Raw genomic sequence first — 18,044 nt, 5'->3', positions numbered from 1 at the left:
CCCATTTACTCACCACTCACTCACTGACTCACTTGAAAGCAGGAGTTTTCGGTCCTGCCAGCTCCATTCATGGTAAATGTCCTATAATGGCATATTTTTTTTTTTAAATCTTTTGTGCTTTATTTTTACTGTACCTTTCCTATGTTTAGATGCACAAATACTTACCATTGTGTTATAACTGCCTACAGTATTCAGTATATAGTGCATATACAGGTTTGTAGCCTAGGAGCAACAGACTATAATACAGACCTATGTGTGTAGTAGGCTATACCATCTACATTTGTGTAAGTACACCATGAGGTTCACACAGTGATGAAACCACCTAACACCACATTTCTCATAACGTATCCGCATCGTTATGTGACCCATGACTGGAAGCTGAAATTGCGATGGTTTTGCTCTGTAGCCAAGTTGAAAAATTGTAAGGTGATCTATGGCAAGTTGGGGACAGTGTGTATTATAAACCTACCTTCTGGCTGCTAGACTGTGCAGACCAGGGATCTTGAAGACCCTTCTGTCAAACCAGGGTGTCACCACAGACAACTCCACCTGGCCCACGGCTGGGGTCACAGTGTCATAAAGGTCACAGTCTTGACCTTTTCCTTTTGCCTTTTCCTTGTATGAACTGGGTTCTCTTCTTGGATGGAGGATACCTTTCAATGCTTACAGTTTGAAGATTCTCATGTTTATTTTCTTCTTATGCTACCATTTCACTTGTATTACCTGTGAGTTTTGGCAGGTTTCGGGGGTGTCTGAAAGAGCTTCTGCTGTCTGTTTATTTCTGCGGTATCCACTTCAGCTGTTGCTGCCTCTTTTAGGGCCTGTTAGTTTCCACCAAGGGTGAAGTAGAGTCAAGCCAGTTCCTCTTATGCAGTGAAACAGGGCAATTTTAAAGTATGCGCCCCAAAACTCTTCAACGTGTTTTTGGTAAACAGGCAAACTAACAACTTACAGTGCTAATGGCCTCCATTCTATTTCTTCAGTTCACCAAGTACTGTACTGTATACATTACTATTTGCAAAGCTGTCAGTACAAAACTATACTGAATAAACTCCAGAGATTGCTTTTTGATTTTGGACTAGAACTTGGATCTAGGTAAAACTATTTTAACGTGAGGTTTTGATTAGTGAAGCAACTCCTGCCTCTTGCTGAGATTTGTCTCAGTGAGCACAAGGTATGATTGAAAAGGCAGGTGGGGAAGGGCAGTACAGGTCTTATAAGCAACAGCAGCTTAAATATGGGCACAAAAGCATCCACTTGAAATAAAACAAAATCCAATTCACAATTCTCCCAGAAACTTATTACTTATAGACATAGTGTTTGATAAGACAGTCGATATTTAAACCTCAAAGTATCATCCTTTAACACGCTATAGCAAGACTTCCATTTAAACATAATTACAATTTAATGCTACAATTTTACCACTTTGTCAGCTTAATTAAAAAATGATTTTACCTGCAATAAACTACCAAGAGGTTATTAGTGTGTACCTTCAGCAATGACACCTCACTTTCTCTCTTTCACTATAGGAAGACTAAGAACCTTATAAGAAAAAGTATCAACTCCATCAAAATGGCAGAAAACATATCTTGACATTAATAATCAAAATTCTACTTTCTACATATCACCATACCTTATAAGAACTGTGTTATATTTATTAAGAAAATACCTTCTCTTAAATAAATTAATTTGAAAAACTTAGGTTTTTCTTAAGTAAATCCAGTGTTTCAATGTATTCTCATCATGTTTTGTTTTTGGTACAGTCAAGCAGCCCTGCATCCTATTGATTCTTGGTTTTATATATACAATATTTAATAAATTGTGTTGTACTTATACAAGAGATGCAATTTTGTAGTGTGCTCAGCATAACAAAACTTAACAATACTAATGGGAACAGAAATGACTAAAAAGTTGTTCCATCCTGGGTTGTAATTCACCCTGTTATATTTCCCCTGTGCGCAATACTAAATGATTGTAACAACCACTGGAGTTGCAAAATTCACATTTTGAATTGTCTTAAGTAGATGGAGTCAAACTTAAATGTCTTAAACTGCTGTATGAAAATGCAGATTGATTTCCAACTTTGTCCCAAGTCTTTTAGAGAAACCCTCGAACTACTAATGAATTAGGAGTGTTGTTAACACTTTCAATCTGGACAGTGGGGATTTAAAAATTGCCAAAAAGCAGACAAATATTTTAGTCTTTCTTATAAAACAAAACAAAATCAGATCTGTTTTGGGCATAAATCAGTAATGAAGGAAGAAACTATTGTAGAATAGGTACTCTTATATACTGGTGGTGTGATTAGAAACTGGTACAATCTCTTTAGATTTGTGACTTAGAAATATATACCTTTTTTTGTTTTTGTTTTTTTTTTAAGAGACAGGGTCTTGCTCTGTTGCCCAGGCTGGAGTGCAATGGCATGATCTTAGTTCACTGTAACCTCAAACTCCTGGGCTCAAGCAATCCTCCTTCCTCAGCCTCCTGAGTTGCTGGGGCTACAGGCACACACCAACACACCTGGCTAGTTTTAAATATCTTTTTGTAAAGACAGGGTCTTACCACATTACCCAGGCTGGCTGAACTCCTGGCCTCAAGCGATCCTCCTGCCCTAGCCTCCCAAAGTCCTGGGATTACAGGTATGAGCAACTGCACCTGGGCAAATGCATTATTTAAATATACACACATACACGCACTCTAACATGGAGCCTTTCGTTATGTTTATAACTCTTAACTCAGTTGGGAATCTACACCAAGAAAGTAATATGAAATACAAAAATATTTTAAGCCCAAAGATATCTTTATAACTGCAGAAAACGCACAAGTGTATTTTGACACACCAATGAATATTGTTTAAATTTTTAGTAATTTGAATCAATGAAAACATAGAATCATTGGTAGGGAATCAGATTATTTTTGTCTTTTATTTGTAATTTTCAAACTTCTATAATAAGGATGCTATTTAAATAGGATAAAAAAGTATACAGATGGTCCTAACTTACGATGGTTTAACTTATGATTGTTTGGCTATATGACTGGTTTATCAGGGTATTAAATGTGTTTTTGATTTATGGATTTCTCAGGATGTAACCCCAGTGTAAGTCAAGCAGCATCTATCCATACAATATTAAAAATTATGTTTAAAAATGTGTGATCAATAAACTAAGAAAAATGTTAACAATTATTCTCTAATTTTTGTGGAGACAAGGTCTTGCTATGTTGCCCAGACTGGTCTCAAACTCCTGGTCTCAAATGAACCACCTGCCTTGGCCTCCGAAAGTGCTGGGATTACAGGCCTGGGATTACAGGCGTGAGCCACTGTGCCTGGTCAAAATGTTAACAATTGTATCTTTAGGTGGTAGGATATGGGGATGTTTCTCTTTTTATGCTTTTTGTGCTTCTCAGTCCTTATGAGCATATATTGTAATATTGTTATAATCTGAAAAGAATACAACTTTCAAATAGCGAAAACATAAAACACAGTTAATACTGAGACTTACTTGGCAGCTTGGACATCTGTGTTGGAAAGGTTTCCTTGAGCTATTGTTTTGACTTGATTATATGCAGCCTTGATTACCTAGGACAGATAAGTAAAATTTGGTCATCTGTGGTCAGTACCAGAGTCTCCTGCAGCACTGACATGCTTCTTTACTGAGGCGAAAACACAGATGGAAGGTTAGTTCCAGACAAACAGCACAGTGTCCACGTGGAATGCTGTCATCACTATGGGTTCCTTATTCTTCCTATGTTCATAAGGCAGCTGTTTGTACACAATCCTTCTGCCCCAGCCTCCCAAGAAGCTGGACTACAGGTGCATGCTACCAGGCCTGGCTAATTTTTTAGTTTTTTTTTGTAGAGATGTGTGGGCTCAAGTGATCCTCCCACCTCAACCTCCCAAAGTGTTGGGATTATAGGTGTGAGCCACCACACCCGGCCAAACACATGGATTTCTAATCACCCATAAAGAATAAGCACTTTAAAACTTCTCCAGACTCTTGCAGTGTCATGCCATTAATACTGCTATCTCTTACTATTCACTAAGAAGCGAGTAATAATCCATACACAGCCAATTTGTAAGGCTTGTCCATACTTGAAAGCAAGAGTCAAGAAGGAATCTGAATCCTTGCATAGTATTTAAAAAAGAAAGAAAGAATAAAGTTCCAGGGATGTGGGTGCTTGGTAAATATTTGTTGACTAAATAAATAAATCTGGCCATGATTTTCTCCATCCCAATGCTGGCTGAGTCTGCTACTTATTTTTCCCTCTGATCACCTAAATTCTAGGACCTCTGTTTCCCCTTCATTTTTGCTGCCCATTTTCATAGCCACACCCCAGACCTGATCATAGCCTAGATTTGCATACCTCTGAAGTCCTCAATTCTAAGACCCCGACCTCAGTCTTTAATTTCACTATCCTTATTCTTCCACTTCATCAAGATCTCTGGCTTCACTTCTCTATTGAGCCTAGATCCCTGAATCATCCTTTTAATCACTCTTGCCAATGCTCCAATGCTCCCAGCTCCCTTGCCATATCCTCATACTTCTGACCTGCCCACTTTGCAGGATTCCAACCTGGGATTAACCCTAATACCTAACTCCTCCATTTCTCCATTAGGCTTGTGAATGCAACGGAGGAAAAATTACATGACAGTGCTGACTCACTGTACTGTGAATTTGTGGTCGCTGATTTCAAGGATACACCTATACTACAGTGAATACCCACTTTTTGTGTACCTCACTATTTGTCCCAAACTTCACTACTTTCTTTAAACTTTCCTCCCTTCTCTGTCAAAACATGACTTAGCCTCCTGTCTCACTGAGGCGTTACTTCCCCATATTCCCAATATCTTCCAATATTAGCCTGTCTATAAGGCTAAACAGTCCCCTTGTGTGCTGGATCCCACGTATTCCTTTCTCAGACTTGAGCCATTTATAATTTTCTGTCTCCGCTATCTGCTCTGCTCTTTTTGTTCAGTATGAATGTCTCTTTCAACTTAATCTCTGTGTAAACTCTCCTAAAACAGCCTGCTCCTCGAATGTCTAAGCTCCACTAGCCCACACCAACCTCTCATTTCTTACTTGTCATTCATTCCTTAATCACTACACATTTTAGCCAGTTTCCACTACTCTAGTCAGAACTGTTAAGATCACCCATGATGTCCTAGTTTCAGTGGTAATGAATGTTATTTCACTGTGGGTCAAAACGGTGTTCAACATTCTCTCTTTCCTAGCCTTCAAATATAACAGCTTCTCTTTTTCTTTCTGTTTACCTGGGCCATTTTTCTTAGCCACTTGCTCCTTAAATGATGTTCTTTCCCAGAAACTGAGCTTTAGTTTTCTTTTCCTACAATCATTCATACATATCCCTGATTTCTACACAATCTCTATACTGAAGACTTGCAAATAAACATCTTGGCCTTCCCCTCTCCTGGGTTCTCAATTTAGATGTTTCAGAGCCAACTCAATGCAACTTGTCCAACCAGAACCAAAATTTCAAGTAGGCAATTCTCTCCTCTTTCCTGGAAGCATTAGTATACATGTGTAAATTTCCCTATAGCAGATAATGCTTCAATGATATCATACTATACAGAGCTCTGGTAAGTCATTGCATTGCATTCAAACACTCCATATTTTAACTGGAAACATGTTCATGGCCAGCGGGGGAAAATAACTTGTTCATGAAAGAAGTTTGGTGAGTATGCAACTTACATCTCCAGCAGCTGTGGCCTGGGAAATAGTATAAATCCCGAAGAGTCCAGAATCTGAGTAACTGGCATTAAATGCGGAAACCTGAAAGATAATGAGACTTTACTGTATGATATTCTGCCAGGTAAAACAGGGCACGATTTCTTTAAGTTTGCCTAGAAAAAACTTGGACCTTCACAGTATAAACAAAATAGATTAATATTTTACTTAATCAGTTCTGTCGAGAACTAAAGTATTCTGTATCTTCCAGAACTATCACGGCTTTGTTTTTTCATTTAAATATTTCTAAAATGACTGCTCCCTTTCCTTTATGCTGGGCATTTTCTAACCCTCTTTAGATGATTAAAGGTTAATGCAAACACTAATCCACAAACATTATTATTATAATACAGATGGGCTTTAGCATTAGGCAGACCTGGTTTCTTCTCTCTGCTGCTAGTAGGGACTTTTTCACCAATTTACTTTTATTTCTCTTATACACTCAAGTCAAAAAGTTAAGAGAAAAATTTCTGCTTAGTGGTCATTATCCAGATGTCCAAGGTATCAAGAGTTTAGCCTCTGAATAACAGGGATATTGCTATCTAGTTTGAGCAGAGCTTTTAGCTCTCTAGGGTGAACCCAATTTACAGTGTTTATGTGGACCATTTATGTAAAAATTACCTGAATTCTTCTTAAAAATACAGACTTTCAGATTCCTGAAATGGACTTACTGACTCAGGTCCCTGTGGATGTAGCCTGGGAGCCCAGATTTTTAACAAGTGTTCCAGGTGACTCTTATGTACATTAAACTTGGAGAACCATTGGCTCAGTCCATGTAAAGCATAAGAATGGACTTCAATTTCTTTTTTTTTTTCCTATTTTTTGAGACAGAGTCTTGCTCTGTCGCCCAGGCTGGAGTGCAGTGGCACAATCTCGGCTCACTGAAACCTCCGCCTTCTGGGTTCAAGTGATTCTTCTGCCTCAGCCTCCCAAGTAGCTGGGACTACAGGCGTGCGCCACCACGCCCAGCTAATTTTTGTATTTTTAGTAGAGACGGGGTTTCACTGTGTTAGCCAGGATGGTCTCGATCTCCTGACCTCGTGATCCGCCCGTCTCAGCCTCCCAAAGTGCTGGGATTATAGGCGTGACCCACCGCAGTTGGCTTGGACTTCAATTTCTTTAATTGTAATTCTGAGGCCGTCCTATTTATACTCCAAATTTCTGGCCAAGTTCTGAACTAGGAATTTCTATTAAATTACTTCATTGGATTAGGAGAGATGGGGTTTCACCATGTTGGCCAGGCTGGTCTCGAACTCCTGACCTCAAGTGATCCGCCCACCTCAGCCTCTCGAAGTGCTGGGATTTTAGTCGTGGCCACTGTGCCCAGCCTCTCATTTTTCTTTTTAAATTTAATCTCAAGCTGAAGGAGTGAGTCTGTAAACAATTTCTTGGTGTTCATCTTGTCCACTTGGTTGGAAAACAAAGAATAGTGAGATTCAGGAAGTAGCCACAAGAACAGAAGGAGACAGAAGAAAATCTAGAAAAAAAGACTAGTTAGAATCCAGGGGAAAGTTTAATATCTACAACTTTATTCTAAAGGGAACGGATATGTAGATTCCCTTTATTTCTAAGCATTAAATTCCTCTTTCTATATGACTAATGACAAGTAATAGACAAAGTAGAAAAGCCAGTGAGTTTTTGATAGACCCTCAAATATACTAAAATCAAGCCTGGCTATGTCTTCAATTGTACAAAGATTTTCTGTGTGTTTGTCTTACTTTTTAAGAGTAAATTATCAGAATTACATCTTAAATACTGAGCCTTTGAAAGCAAAAGGAGAGATACCAACTGTCCAGACTCACATCAAATGGCTGCTGAGTCGCCTTGGCAACAGCCTGGTGCAGATGGCTGGTGGTGTTGCTGCCCCTCTTGACATGTGGCCCAGCACCGAGGACATGCTGAAGAACACTAAACGCATTTGCCTCTGCACTTCCCGCGACAGCACTCTCTGCTACAAGAGCAGCATGGACAAGACTGTCTCCATTCTGTTCTCGGATTTCACCTGAGGCCAGGTTAAGGATAGAGGGAAGAAGAAAATGGCTTGTTCACCATTGGTTTCATTCTTCACTATTTCCTACAATACAGTATTAACCCACGAGTCTTTTCTGTGGCTTGGTGCTTTCCCCATACCATCCTGTCCCCAAACACAAACAAAACACATGCTTAAAATACAACATCCAAGTCATCCAATTCTATGCCGAGACTGTTGAATAGTAAATATTCAGGCCTATTCCACCTCAACATGCTATTCTAGTGGGGAAACGCCCTTCTGATAAATTAACCCTAATAGAAGGAAATGCTTACCTCCACGGTATTTGGCCTTCACACCAGATAAACCAAACCCACCCCTCATGTTGAGAAACTGTTCAGCAACTTGCTTTAGAACAGGATGACTCACACCTGTTTCAACAAAAGCAAAAACAAAGCTAGAACCAGAATTACTAAAACACAATCATAAAATATTTTTTCTTTGTTTTAAAAATACGATTGTAAAATCCGAACATTACAGAAATAAGTAAGTCTTCTTGCCATAATGCCACTCTCCCAGAGATACCCAGTTTACTATAGTTTACTATTACTAAACTATTTACTATATACTTAGTATTACTATTCATCTAGAATTTTTTTCTGTGTAGTTAATATTACCCTCAATTTATTTCTAAAATGGTATTATTCTACTGATATTGTTTCTAACTGATCTTTCATAATTTAAAAATTTCTAAGTGTTTAGTCTATATCAAATATTTAATGGTTATGGCTGTACTGCCATTTATTTGATCAGTCCCCTCCTGATGGACGTTAGCATGTTTCTAATAGTTAGCTCTTAAAACAACATTGCATTGTCCATAAAGAACACTATATCAAGAAAGTAAAAAGAGGACCCATGAAATGCAGGAAAATATTTGCAGATAATATATCTGCTAACAGCTTGAGTATCCAAAATATATAAAGAACCTTTACAACTCAACAATTAAAAAAAAAAACCCAATTAAAAAATGGGCAAGACTTGAATAGACATTTCTCCAAAGTTGACTGGGCACGGGGGCTCACACCTGTAATCCCAACAGTTTGGGAAGCCGAGGCAGGTGGATCACCTGAGCTCAGGAGTTCGAGACCAGCCCAGCCAACATGGTGAAACCCCATCTCTACTAAAATTACAAAAATTAGCCAGGAATGGTGGCGTGCACCTGTAATCCCAGGTACTCGGGAGGCTGAGGCCAGAGAATTGCTTGAACCTGGTAAGTGGAGGTGGCAGTGAGCTAAGATTGCGCCATTGCACTCCAGCCTGGGCGACAGAGAAAGCCTCTGTCTCAAAAAACCAAAAAACAAATAAGTTATACAAATGGACAAAAAGCACATGAAAATATGTTCAATGTCATTTGTCATTAGGGAAAAACAAACCAAAATCACAATGACCACTTCCCACCCAGTAAGATGGTCATAGTCAGAAAGACAGACAATAAGTGTTGGTAAGGATGTGGAGAAATTGAAACCTTTGTGCATTACTGGTGGGAATGTACAATGGTGCAGCTACTTTGGAAAACAGTCTGGCAGTTCCCCAAATGGTTAAACAGAGTTACCATATGTCCTGGCAATTCTATTCTTAGACATAACCAAAAGAACTAAAAACAGGTGTCCTAAGAAAAACGTACACATGAATGTTTATATTTATGACAGCCAAAAGGTGGAAACAACCCAAATGCCAATGAATGAACAAAATGTGGTAATGGAGCATTCTTGAGCCATAAAAGGGAATGAGACATTGACATATGCTCCAATATGGATGGACCTTGAAAACATTATACTAAGTAAGAAAAGCCAGTTACAAAAGGCCACATACTGTATGACTCCATTTATATGAAATGTCCAGAAGAGTCAAATCTATAGAGACAAAATAGATTATTGCTACTTAGGAGGCAGAGGTCGGAGGATCACCTGAGCCTAGGAGTTCAAGTGAGCTATAATTGTGCCACTGTGCTCCAGCTTGGGCAACAGAATGAGACCTCCATTTCTTAAAAAAAAAAAAAAAAAGAGTAGATTAGGCGATGCCACAGGCAGGGGGAAGATGAGAATGGGGAGTGACTGCTAACGGGTATGGGGCTTTTGCAGGGGATGATGAACACACCCTGAAATTAGGTAGTGGTAATAGCTAATTTATTAAAAACCACAGAACTACATACTTCAACAGGGTGAATTTTATGGCAAGTAAATAATATCTTAAGCTGTTATTTGCAAAACAAAACAAAAAATATTACAAATGATATTCTCATGCAACTATTTTGTAAACTTGACCTAATGTTTCTGTAAGACAAATTCTTAAAAGTCACTGGGTCTACGAGTATAAACATTTAGAATTTTATTTTTTTGAGACAGAGTCTCGCTCTGTTACCCATGCTGGAGTGCAGTGGCATGATCTCGGCTCACTGCAATCACTGCCTCCCGGGTTCAAGCGATTCTCCTCCTCAGCCCCCCGAATAGCTGGGATTACAGGCTTGAATCACCGTGCCCGACTAATTTTTGTATTTTTAGTAGAGACGGGGTTTCACCAGGTTGGCTAGGCTGGTCTTGAACTCCTGACCTCAGGTGATCTGCCCATCTCAGTCTCCCAAAGTGCTAGGATTACAGGCATGAGCCACCATGCCCAGCCTAGAATTTTAACAGATATATTCAAAAAGATCTCCCAAAATGTACTAGTTTATATTCCTACTAACACTTTGTGAGAGTGCCTATTTCTCTATACTCTGGTTAATTCTGGGCAGTGTCAATCTTTTAATTTTGCCAATATCACAGATTAAAATTTTCTTAATTATTAGTGAGGCTGATCATTTAAAACAAAGATAGTTGGCTACGCTTATACAAACATATTTCTCCCATGAACTGTCTGCTCATGCCCTTTGCCTGTTTTTCTAGTAAGCTGTACCTCCTTTAAAAAAACAGTCTGTGAAAGCTCTTTGCTTTGAGAAATTCACCTTTGTCACAGGTTTTACAAATACTGTAAAGAATTTAAAGCCAGAGGTTTACAAATTTAAATGCTGGATTCTGCTTTCCGAAACAAATGACTAGCAACTAAAATCCTATGATATATTGCCTGTCTGACATAAATAGAAGGCTGAAGTTTTCAAATTTTGTTCAATTCTGTGTTCACATAATTAGTTTAAAGAATTGCTCTTAAGGAAGCAAACTGATAGGCAGGCAATACTCAACTTACCAAGTCCAATCAAAGCCATTCTTGCACTTGTGAAATGGTTCTGAACGAAGTAATGTAACTGGGGAAGTTAAAAACACTTATTAGGTTATATTAGCATAAATATAAAAAGCTGTAAAAACATAAAAGTACAGTTTGGAAGAAAATACTTAGCCTTATAAGCTGCTGTAATAAACTACATGGTACTGAAGTTAATTACCCTGGGATTTTATTATAAAAACCATTGCTTAAAAGAACTAGAACCTAACTGTGGTCATGGTTGCACAACTCTGTGAATATAATGAAAACCACTGAATTGTGTACACTTTAAATAGGTTGTATAGTATGGGGAATTACATCTCAATAAAGCTGTTATTTATAAAAGGAATAAAAAGAGGCTGGGTGCAGTAGCTCATGCCTGTAATCCCAGCACTCTGGGAGGCCAAGGCTGGCAGATCATTTGAGGCCACGAATTTGAGACCAGCCCAGGCAACACCCTGAAATTCTGACTCTACTAAAAACGCAAAAATGAGCCAGGCGTGGTGGTGTATGCCTGTAATCCCAGCTACTTGGGTGGTTTGAGGTATGAGAATTGTTTGAACCCACGAGGCAGAGGTTGCAGTGAGCTGAGATCGTGCCACTGCACTCTAGCCTGGGCGACAGAGCAAGACTCTTGTCTCAAAAAAAAAAAAAAAAAAAAGAACAAAAAGAAATTAGAGCATACACTGGCCTAAACTTGAAAAAATGGACTATAATTTTTATTATAATGTAGCTTACGTAGTGTATCAGGTTTCTTTTGTGTTTATATAGGTAGTAATGGAGCACTATTAACATTCTATAACAGGGCTAACAGAGTTTTACCACAACACCCTTCTCATCCATCTTTGAAGCCAATCTCTACAAAGCTTTTCTGACCATGAAGTCATTGTCTATACCAGGGTGTCCAAACTGTATGATCACAGAATTACTCAGAGAGCTTGAAAAACAAAAACAGTCACTGTCCCCCATTCTTGGGACTTACTCTATAGACTGATACAAAATATTAAATGTGGAATCCTAGAATTCTTATTTAAAACCAACCAACTACCCATCCATCCAATCAACCACTCAGGCGATCTGAAGATTGGCGAGACTTGGTAATCACTGGTTTATACTATCACGTTAGGCTTAATATACAAAAGTAGGGCTAAAACATGTACTTTCAACAGAAATGCTATCCCTTCCAGATGGGTGAAAATTGGTTTGGGGTAACTAAGAAAAAAAAACTCACTACTTTTATGTATAAAGTACAAATATACAATACATAAACTGTATCAGTGGTATTAAAAGTAAGAGGTTTAGAAAAAAATGGCTGGAAAGGCTCCTCAGGAAGGAAAGTGATAACGTTTGAGAATCACTGGGCTAAAGTAATGAAACTGAACTTTTAATCAATTTATCATAATCCGTGCCCTACAATGAATGGTGTCTATATCTATAGAGTCACCTTGGAAAGTCATACTCTTTTTTCTATTGATGTTTTTCTATTGATGCTGCCATTGCTCAAAGTATTCTAGCACCAATTTCTTTAGAGTTTCCTTTAGCCTAGGGACACATTTAAAAAATACCATTAACTTTGAGATAACCAAGTTATCACAGTTAACATCTTGGTATTTGTCTATAATGCATACATACATACCTTTTGTTAAAAAAAAATGGGACCTTTTGGGATGTCCTAATTCGTAAATTGCCTTTATGTGACAATACGCTGTGAAGTTTTACGTATCAACTAGTATTTTTGAATGGTTGAATACTGTTCCATTCTATAAGTTATTTAACTAGTTCCCTAATGCTGGATATTAACTTGTTTCTAATTTTTCACAATTATAAAACAATATTACAATAGCTATCCTTGTGGATAAACCTTTGCTATGTCTACTCTTTTAGTTATCTTAATGACACATCCTCATGAGGGTGAATTTGATTTCTAAAAAATTTCAAAACATTAGAGTCCAATCTTATGAAAAACTGCTGCCTGTTCAAGTTGGATGATATAAGTTAAAATTTCTAAATAAAAGTGTCATATGAATGGAAGGCATCAAATTATTAATTGATAAGTCAAAAAGAGAAGGGATACAGTTTAGTTTTCTGTAACAGCTAACTAGGAATGAAACGAGAATAAAAACCTTAAATTTTTTTTTTTTTTTTTTTTTTTTGAGACGGAGTCTCACGCTGTTGCCCAGGCTGGAGTGCAGTGGCGCGATCTCGGCTCACTGCAAGCTCCGCCTCCTGGGTTCACGCCATTCTCCTGCCTCAGCCTCCTGAGTAGCTAGGACTACAGGCGCCCGCCACCGCGCCCGGCTAATTTTTTGTATTTTTAGTAGAGACGGGGTTTCACTGTGGTCTCGATCTCCTGACCTTGTGATCCGCCCGCCTCGGCCTCCCAAAGTGCTGGGATTACAGGCTTGAGCCACCGCGCCCGGCCTAAAAACCTTAAATTTTTGAGTCAGACATACTTTGAAGGTGTTGATAATTCCAAATTTTTCTCTTAATGTCTTTTGATAAAATTTGTTTTTGGGTCTGGGTGGTAGGAATAGGAAATGAAGATTATATGCACATACCTATACTTGTAGATTTAGCATTCAATGTTTCGTGTTTTGGAAACAAAGTTCTAAGATGCACATATATGGCTGTCGCATGTGACAAACCCCAATAGCCAGCAAAGGGAGGCTGGTGTGCCAAAGAACGTGAATGAGTGAGCGAGGATGGAACCGGAGCTAAGGAAGTGGGCTCAAGTCTTATTTACGAATTCAGAGAGACCAAAGAGTTTTAGTCAAAGGACCTATTTTATATATATGTACGTATACACACACATTTTTTTTTTTTTTTAGAGACAGGGTCTTGCTATGTTGCCCAGGCTGGTCTTGAACTCCTGGCCTCAAGTGATCCTTCTGCCTTGGCCTCCCAAAGTGCTGAGATTACAGGGGTGAACCACTGGGCCCAGCCCCTATTATGCTACTTAAACATTTAAATACTGTTTAAAAAAGATACACAGGCTGGGTGCAATGGCTCATGCCTGTAATCCCAGCACTTTGAGAGGCAGAGGCAGGAGGACTGCTTCAGCCTAAGAGTTCAAGACCAGCCTAGGCAACACAGCGAGACCCCATATTTAAAACAAACAAACAAAAAATATACATACACACAGAAAAGGGTTTAGAAGAAAATATACCAGGTATTAACATTGAGTGCCTTTAGGTATGTGAGATGTTTTCTTTTCCTTCATTTTCCTTGATTTTACTTTTTAATGATCATGTCCCTTTAGTCATGAAAACATTTCTTTTCTTTTTTTTTTTATGAAAACATTTCTTAAAGAATATACAAGAATTGCTCAGATAAAATTTTAGTTAAAAAGCAGGCGGATGAAAAAGCAAGCACATTGAATTTCTTAAAGTTAGAAGATAAAAAGAAAAATTAACCAACAAACCTGAAATGGTAGATGTTCAATTTAATGTGAAAAACAAGTACATTTCAAAATATGTTTTATTGGTACCTCCTCTGATGTCACTTTTCCAATCCTATAGTCAGGACAGTACAAGGGATTAGCCAAGGCATTCCGGTAAGCTGCTGCATGCAAATTTTCAATGACATCTGTGAGATAAGTGAAGAAGCATTTAGGGAAATGCACTTTCAGTAAAGACAACGTTTTTAAAACCTAGAAAGCAACAAGCCTATACAAATTTGGTCATCTTCTGGCATTCATATGTTAAGAGGACTTAAAATTATTATTATTTAACCTCTAGTAACTGCCAGTTTCTGTCAGTAGAATGTGCTAAGGAAAAAAAGAGATTACATGGCAGCAGCTTCTATATACTGGAGTCCACCTAAACCCCTTTTCTAACTTTAACCTAGCTGGTATCACTGGGAAGGTATATTGGCCTGGGTGTCAGGAAGTCCCCATCTAGTTATGGTTTTGCTGTCATCTTGCCATGTGACCTAGCACAAGTCATTTAATCTGAATTTTACTTACTTCTAGGTTTCCTCTCTAGGTAATAAGGAGGTTGTCAGGTAGCTTTCAGGGGACCAATGTGAGCTTCCACTGGGACTTACTCCTCCGTGGTGCTTGGTGCTTTCCCTGCTTTCTTGCTTCAATGCCTTTTTGCCTGCAGTGTTTCCTTCAGTTGCTCATTACCTGGCAACTTCCCTATGAGAGGCACCGCGCTAGATGCTAGAAATACAGAGATGTGGAACATACAAGGCCTGCCCTCAAATTTTAAGAGGAAAACCTGTGAAATAAAGTATTATGGGTGCAATGTCGGCAGTGTGTCAAAAGTGCAATAGAGGTACAAGGGAAGGGCAGTGGGAATTAGAAAACAATTAATACAAGTCATATGTGGGATCCATCTTACAGAATGAGCTGGTGTTTCCCAGGGGAAATCATTTGGGAACAGCAATTTAGGCGTAGGAAGCAGACAAAACAAAGGCTTAAAGTATAACAATAATTTGATTCAAATGGGAATTGCAGCTGGGAGGAGAAGAGGGTAGAGCATGAAGTAAGAGAAGTGGGCTGGTAAGATCATGCAAGGCCATATACATATATGCTGTTTAGACTTTATCCCACAGCTAATAAGAAGGCTTACTTTCATGTCAGAAGCTTGCTGTAATGGCCGTGTGGGAGATGGACTCAATATGTAAACCTGGAGGCAGAAACCAGCCAGGAGACCACACAGTAACTGTTCAGACAGAATAGATGCAGGCTGGCGTCTCACTGCCGCCAGTGGGGAAGAAGCCACTCTGGACACACAGGTCATCTTTTCTAAAATTGTACTATTCTATCTATTTCTTCAGTAGAAATCCTGAGCAACACAGATCACGCCCCTCTGTGACACCAAGCATCACCATGAAATAATACCAGTCACCACGCCAGCATGTGGAGCCTGTCCCATGCTGAGCCACTGTGTTGACCTATTTCTGCTCTACTGGCAAATTTCTGCTCCCACCAGAAGTTGAATGACTCCCAGGAGTCAGCGGCACTTGTTTATAGACTTGTATTACCAGTTGTACTTGTCAGATTATATAATCAGACATTATATAAACATAAAATACGAATGCAAAAAAGATTCCTACTTAAAAAAATTAAGTTACTTACTTTGGAAAGACTCAATGAAGAGCAGATGGCTAAACAATAATAGCAATACAACAGTAAGCAATAACAGCAGCAGCAATACACTGGTGCAGAATTTGGTGTAAGCAAAACAACTCTTAAAAATCATTGGGGGTCAGGCACAGTGGCTCATGCCTGTAAACCCAGCACTTTGGGAAGCTGAGGTGGGAGGATCACTTCAGCCCAGGAGTTCAAGACCAGCCTGGGCAATACAGTGAGACCTCATCTCTATTAAAAAAAAAAAAAAAAAATTAGCAGGGTGTGGTGGTGTGTGCCTGTAGTCCCAGCTACTCAGGAGGCTGAGGTAGGAGGATCACCTGAGTCCAGAAGGTTCAGGCTGCAGTGAGATCGTGCCACTGCACTCCAGTCTGGGCAACAAGCAACACCTTGTCTCAAAAACAAACAAACAAAAACAAAACATTGGGAAGGAAACAGGAAAAACTTCTAGGATCCTACAATTTACTTACCATCAAACATGAAAAATGATTATAAATGTTTAGAAACAAAAGAATAACATATCTAAATAACAAATTTTTGAAAAATATATTTTCAAATTCAAGTAGTAAAACATTTGTCCAGGCATGGTGGTTCACACCCATAATCCCAGCACTTTGGGAGGCTGAGATGAGTGGATCACTTGAGGCCAGGAATTCAAGACTGAACTCCAGCTTGACCGACATGGCAAAATCCTGTTTCTACTAAAAATACAAAAACGTAGTCAGGTGTGGTGGTGCACACCTATAATTCCAGCTGCTCGGGAGGCTAAGGCAGAAGAACTGTTTGAACCCACGAGGCGGAAGTTGCAGTGAGCCAAAATTGTGCCACCGCACTCCAGCCTGGGTGACAGAGTGAGACTCTGTCTCAAAAAAATAAATAAAAATAAAAAAATAAATTTTGACAGCATTTTTTTTTTCTTCTATAAATTGATCTTCTAAAAAAAACCCAGTATCTTAAAAACAAATGTGATCTGGAAATGTACTTACGAGTCTGCGGATTCTGAAAGGCCACAGCTTTGTCAATCTTTAGCTGAGGCTGAAGGTCAGCTACTTCCCAACGACGAAATTCTGGTGCTGTGGTGACATTGAGCAGGAACTCCATTAGAATATCACTACAGAAGACATCGAGATAAGAATTACGAGTCAAAAATGTAAAACTAACATTTGAGATTCTACATAGCTGTAACGCTCTCAATGTGAAACTTTAGGCCTTGTGGTAAGCACAATGTTTATGAGCGGTTTATGAATAATAATCCAAAATGGAAGTCAGAGGTCATAAGGATGCATTACAAAGACCAGAAGTGAGCAGTTTAGCATTTCTTTCAAAGCAGAAGTCCTAAACACACACAGGTACTTACACATCACCCCGCTGGCATTCCACAGTGTAAGCCATGGTTTCCCTTGTTGCAGTCACACTGAATTGGAAAATAAACTACAGTAAATCATCTGAATCAGGATAGTAAGCTTTCCCTTATAATCTTCTGTTGTATCAACCAATTCCTTTGGAAAGAAAATTTCTGAAGTATAAAAGGTGTGAACGATAATACAACAAAACTCCACATACTCATCAACTAAAATTTAAAATTTAAAAAAAAAACAGCAAATAATTCCACCCTAAAATGAGCGAAATCTGGTCACATGTTACAACACAGATGAAACCTGAGGACATTATGCTAAGTATAATAAGCCAGTCACAAAGGGACAAATATTGTATGATTCTACTTATGAGGTACCTGGAGTAGTCAAATTTGTAGACTGAAAAGAGAATGGCAGTTGCCAGAGGCGGAGGGGAGGGGAGAATGAGCAGCCATTGTTTAACAGGAGTCGGAGTTTCAGGTGGGAGAAGATAGGAAAGCTCTGGAGATGAATGTTGGTGATGGTTGCTACATGCCACTTAACTGCACACTTAAGAAAATGATAAATTTGGGCTGGGCGCGGTGGCTCACACCTGTAATCCCAGCACTTTGGGAGGCTGAGGTGGG

The 18,044-nt window shown here is 38.9% G+C and overlaps 1 protein-coding gene across 1 annotated transcript in view; it reads right to left on the bottom strand.

Moving 5' to 3' along the window:
- The window catches only part of UQCRC2 (ubiquinol-cytochrome c reductase core protein 2), a 30,231-nt gene that overhangs the window by 3,548 nt on the left and 8,639 nt on the right, over window positions 1–18,044 (bottom strand). Inside the window, 8 exon segments of the mRNA NM_001261133.1 lie at window positions 3,501–3,577; window positions 5,709–5,789; window positions 7,547–7,746; window positions 8,049–8,144; window positions 10,954–11,011; window positions 14,456–14,553; window positions 17,050–17,174; window positions 17,421–17,477. Of these exon segments, the coding sequence (NP_001248062.1) occupies window positions 3,501–3,577; window positions 5,709–5,789; window positions 7,547–7,746; window positions 8,049–8,144; window positions 10,954–11,011; window positions 14,456–14,553; window positions 17,050–17,174; window positions 17,421–17,477 (792 nt within the window).

The sequence above is a fragment of the Macaca mulatta genome, chromosome 20, assembly GCF_049350105.2.
Source record: "Macaca mulatta isolate MMU2019108-1 chromosome 20, T2T-MMU8v2.0, whole genome shotgun sequence".
Taxonomy (NCBI): Eukaryota; Metazoa; Chordata; class Mammalia; order Primates; family Cercopithecidae; genus Macaca; species Macaca mulatta.
Note: the sequence above shows the minus strand (reverse complement) of the source record. Positions and strands in the feature narration are given on the sequence as shown.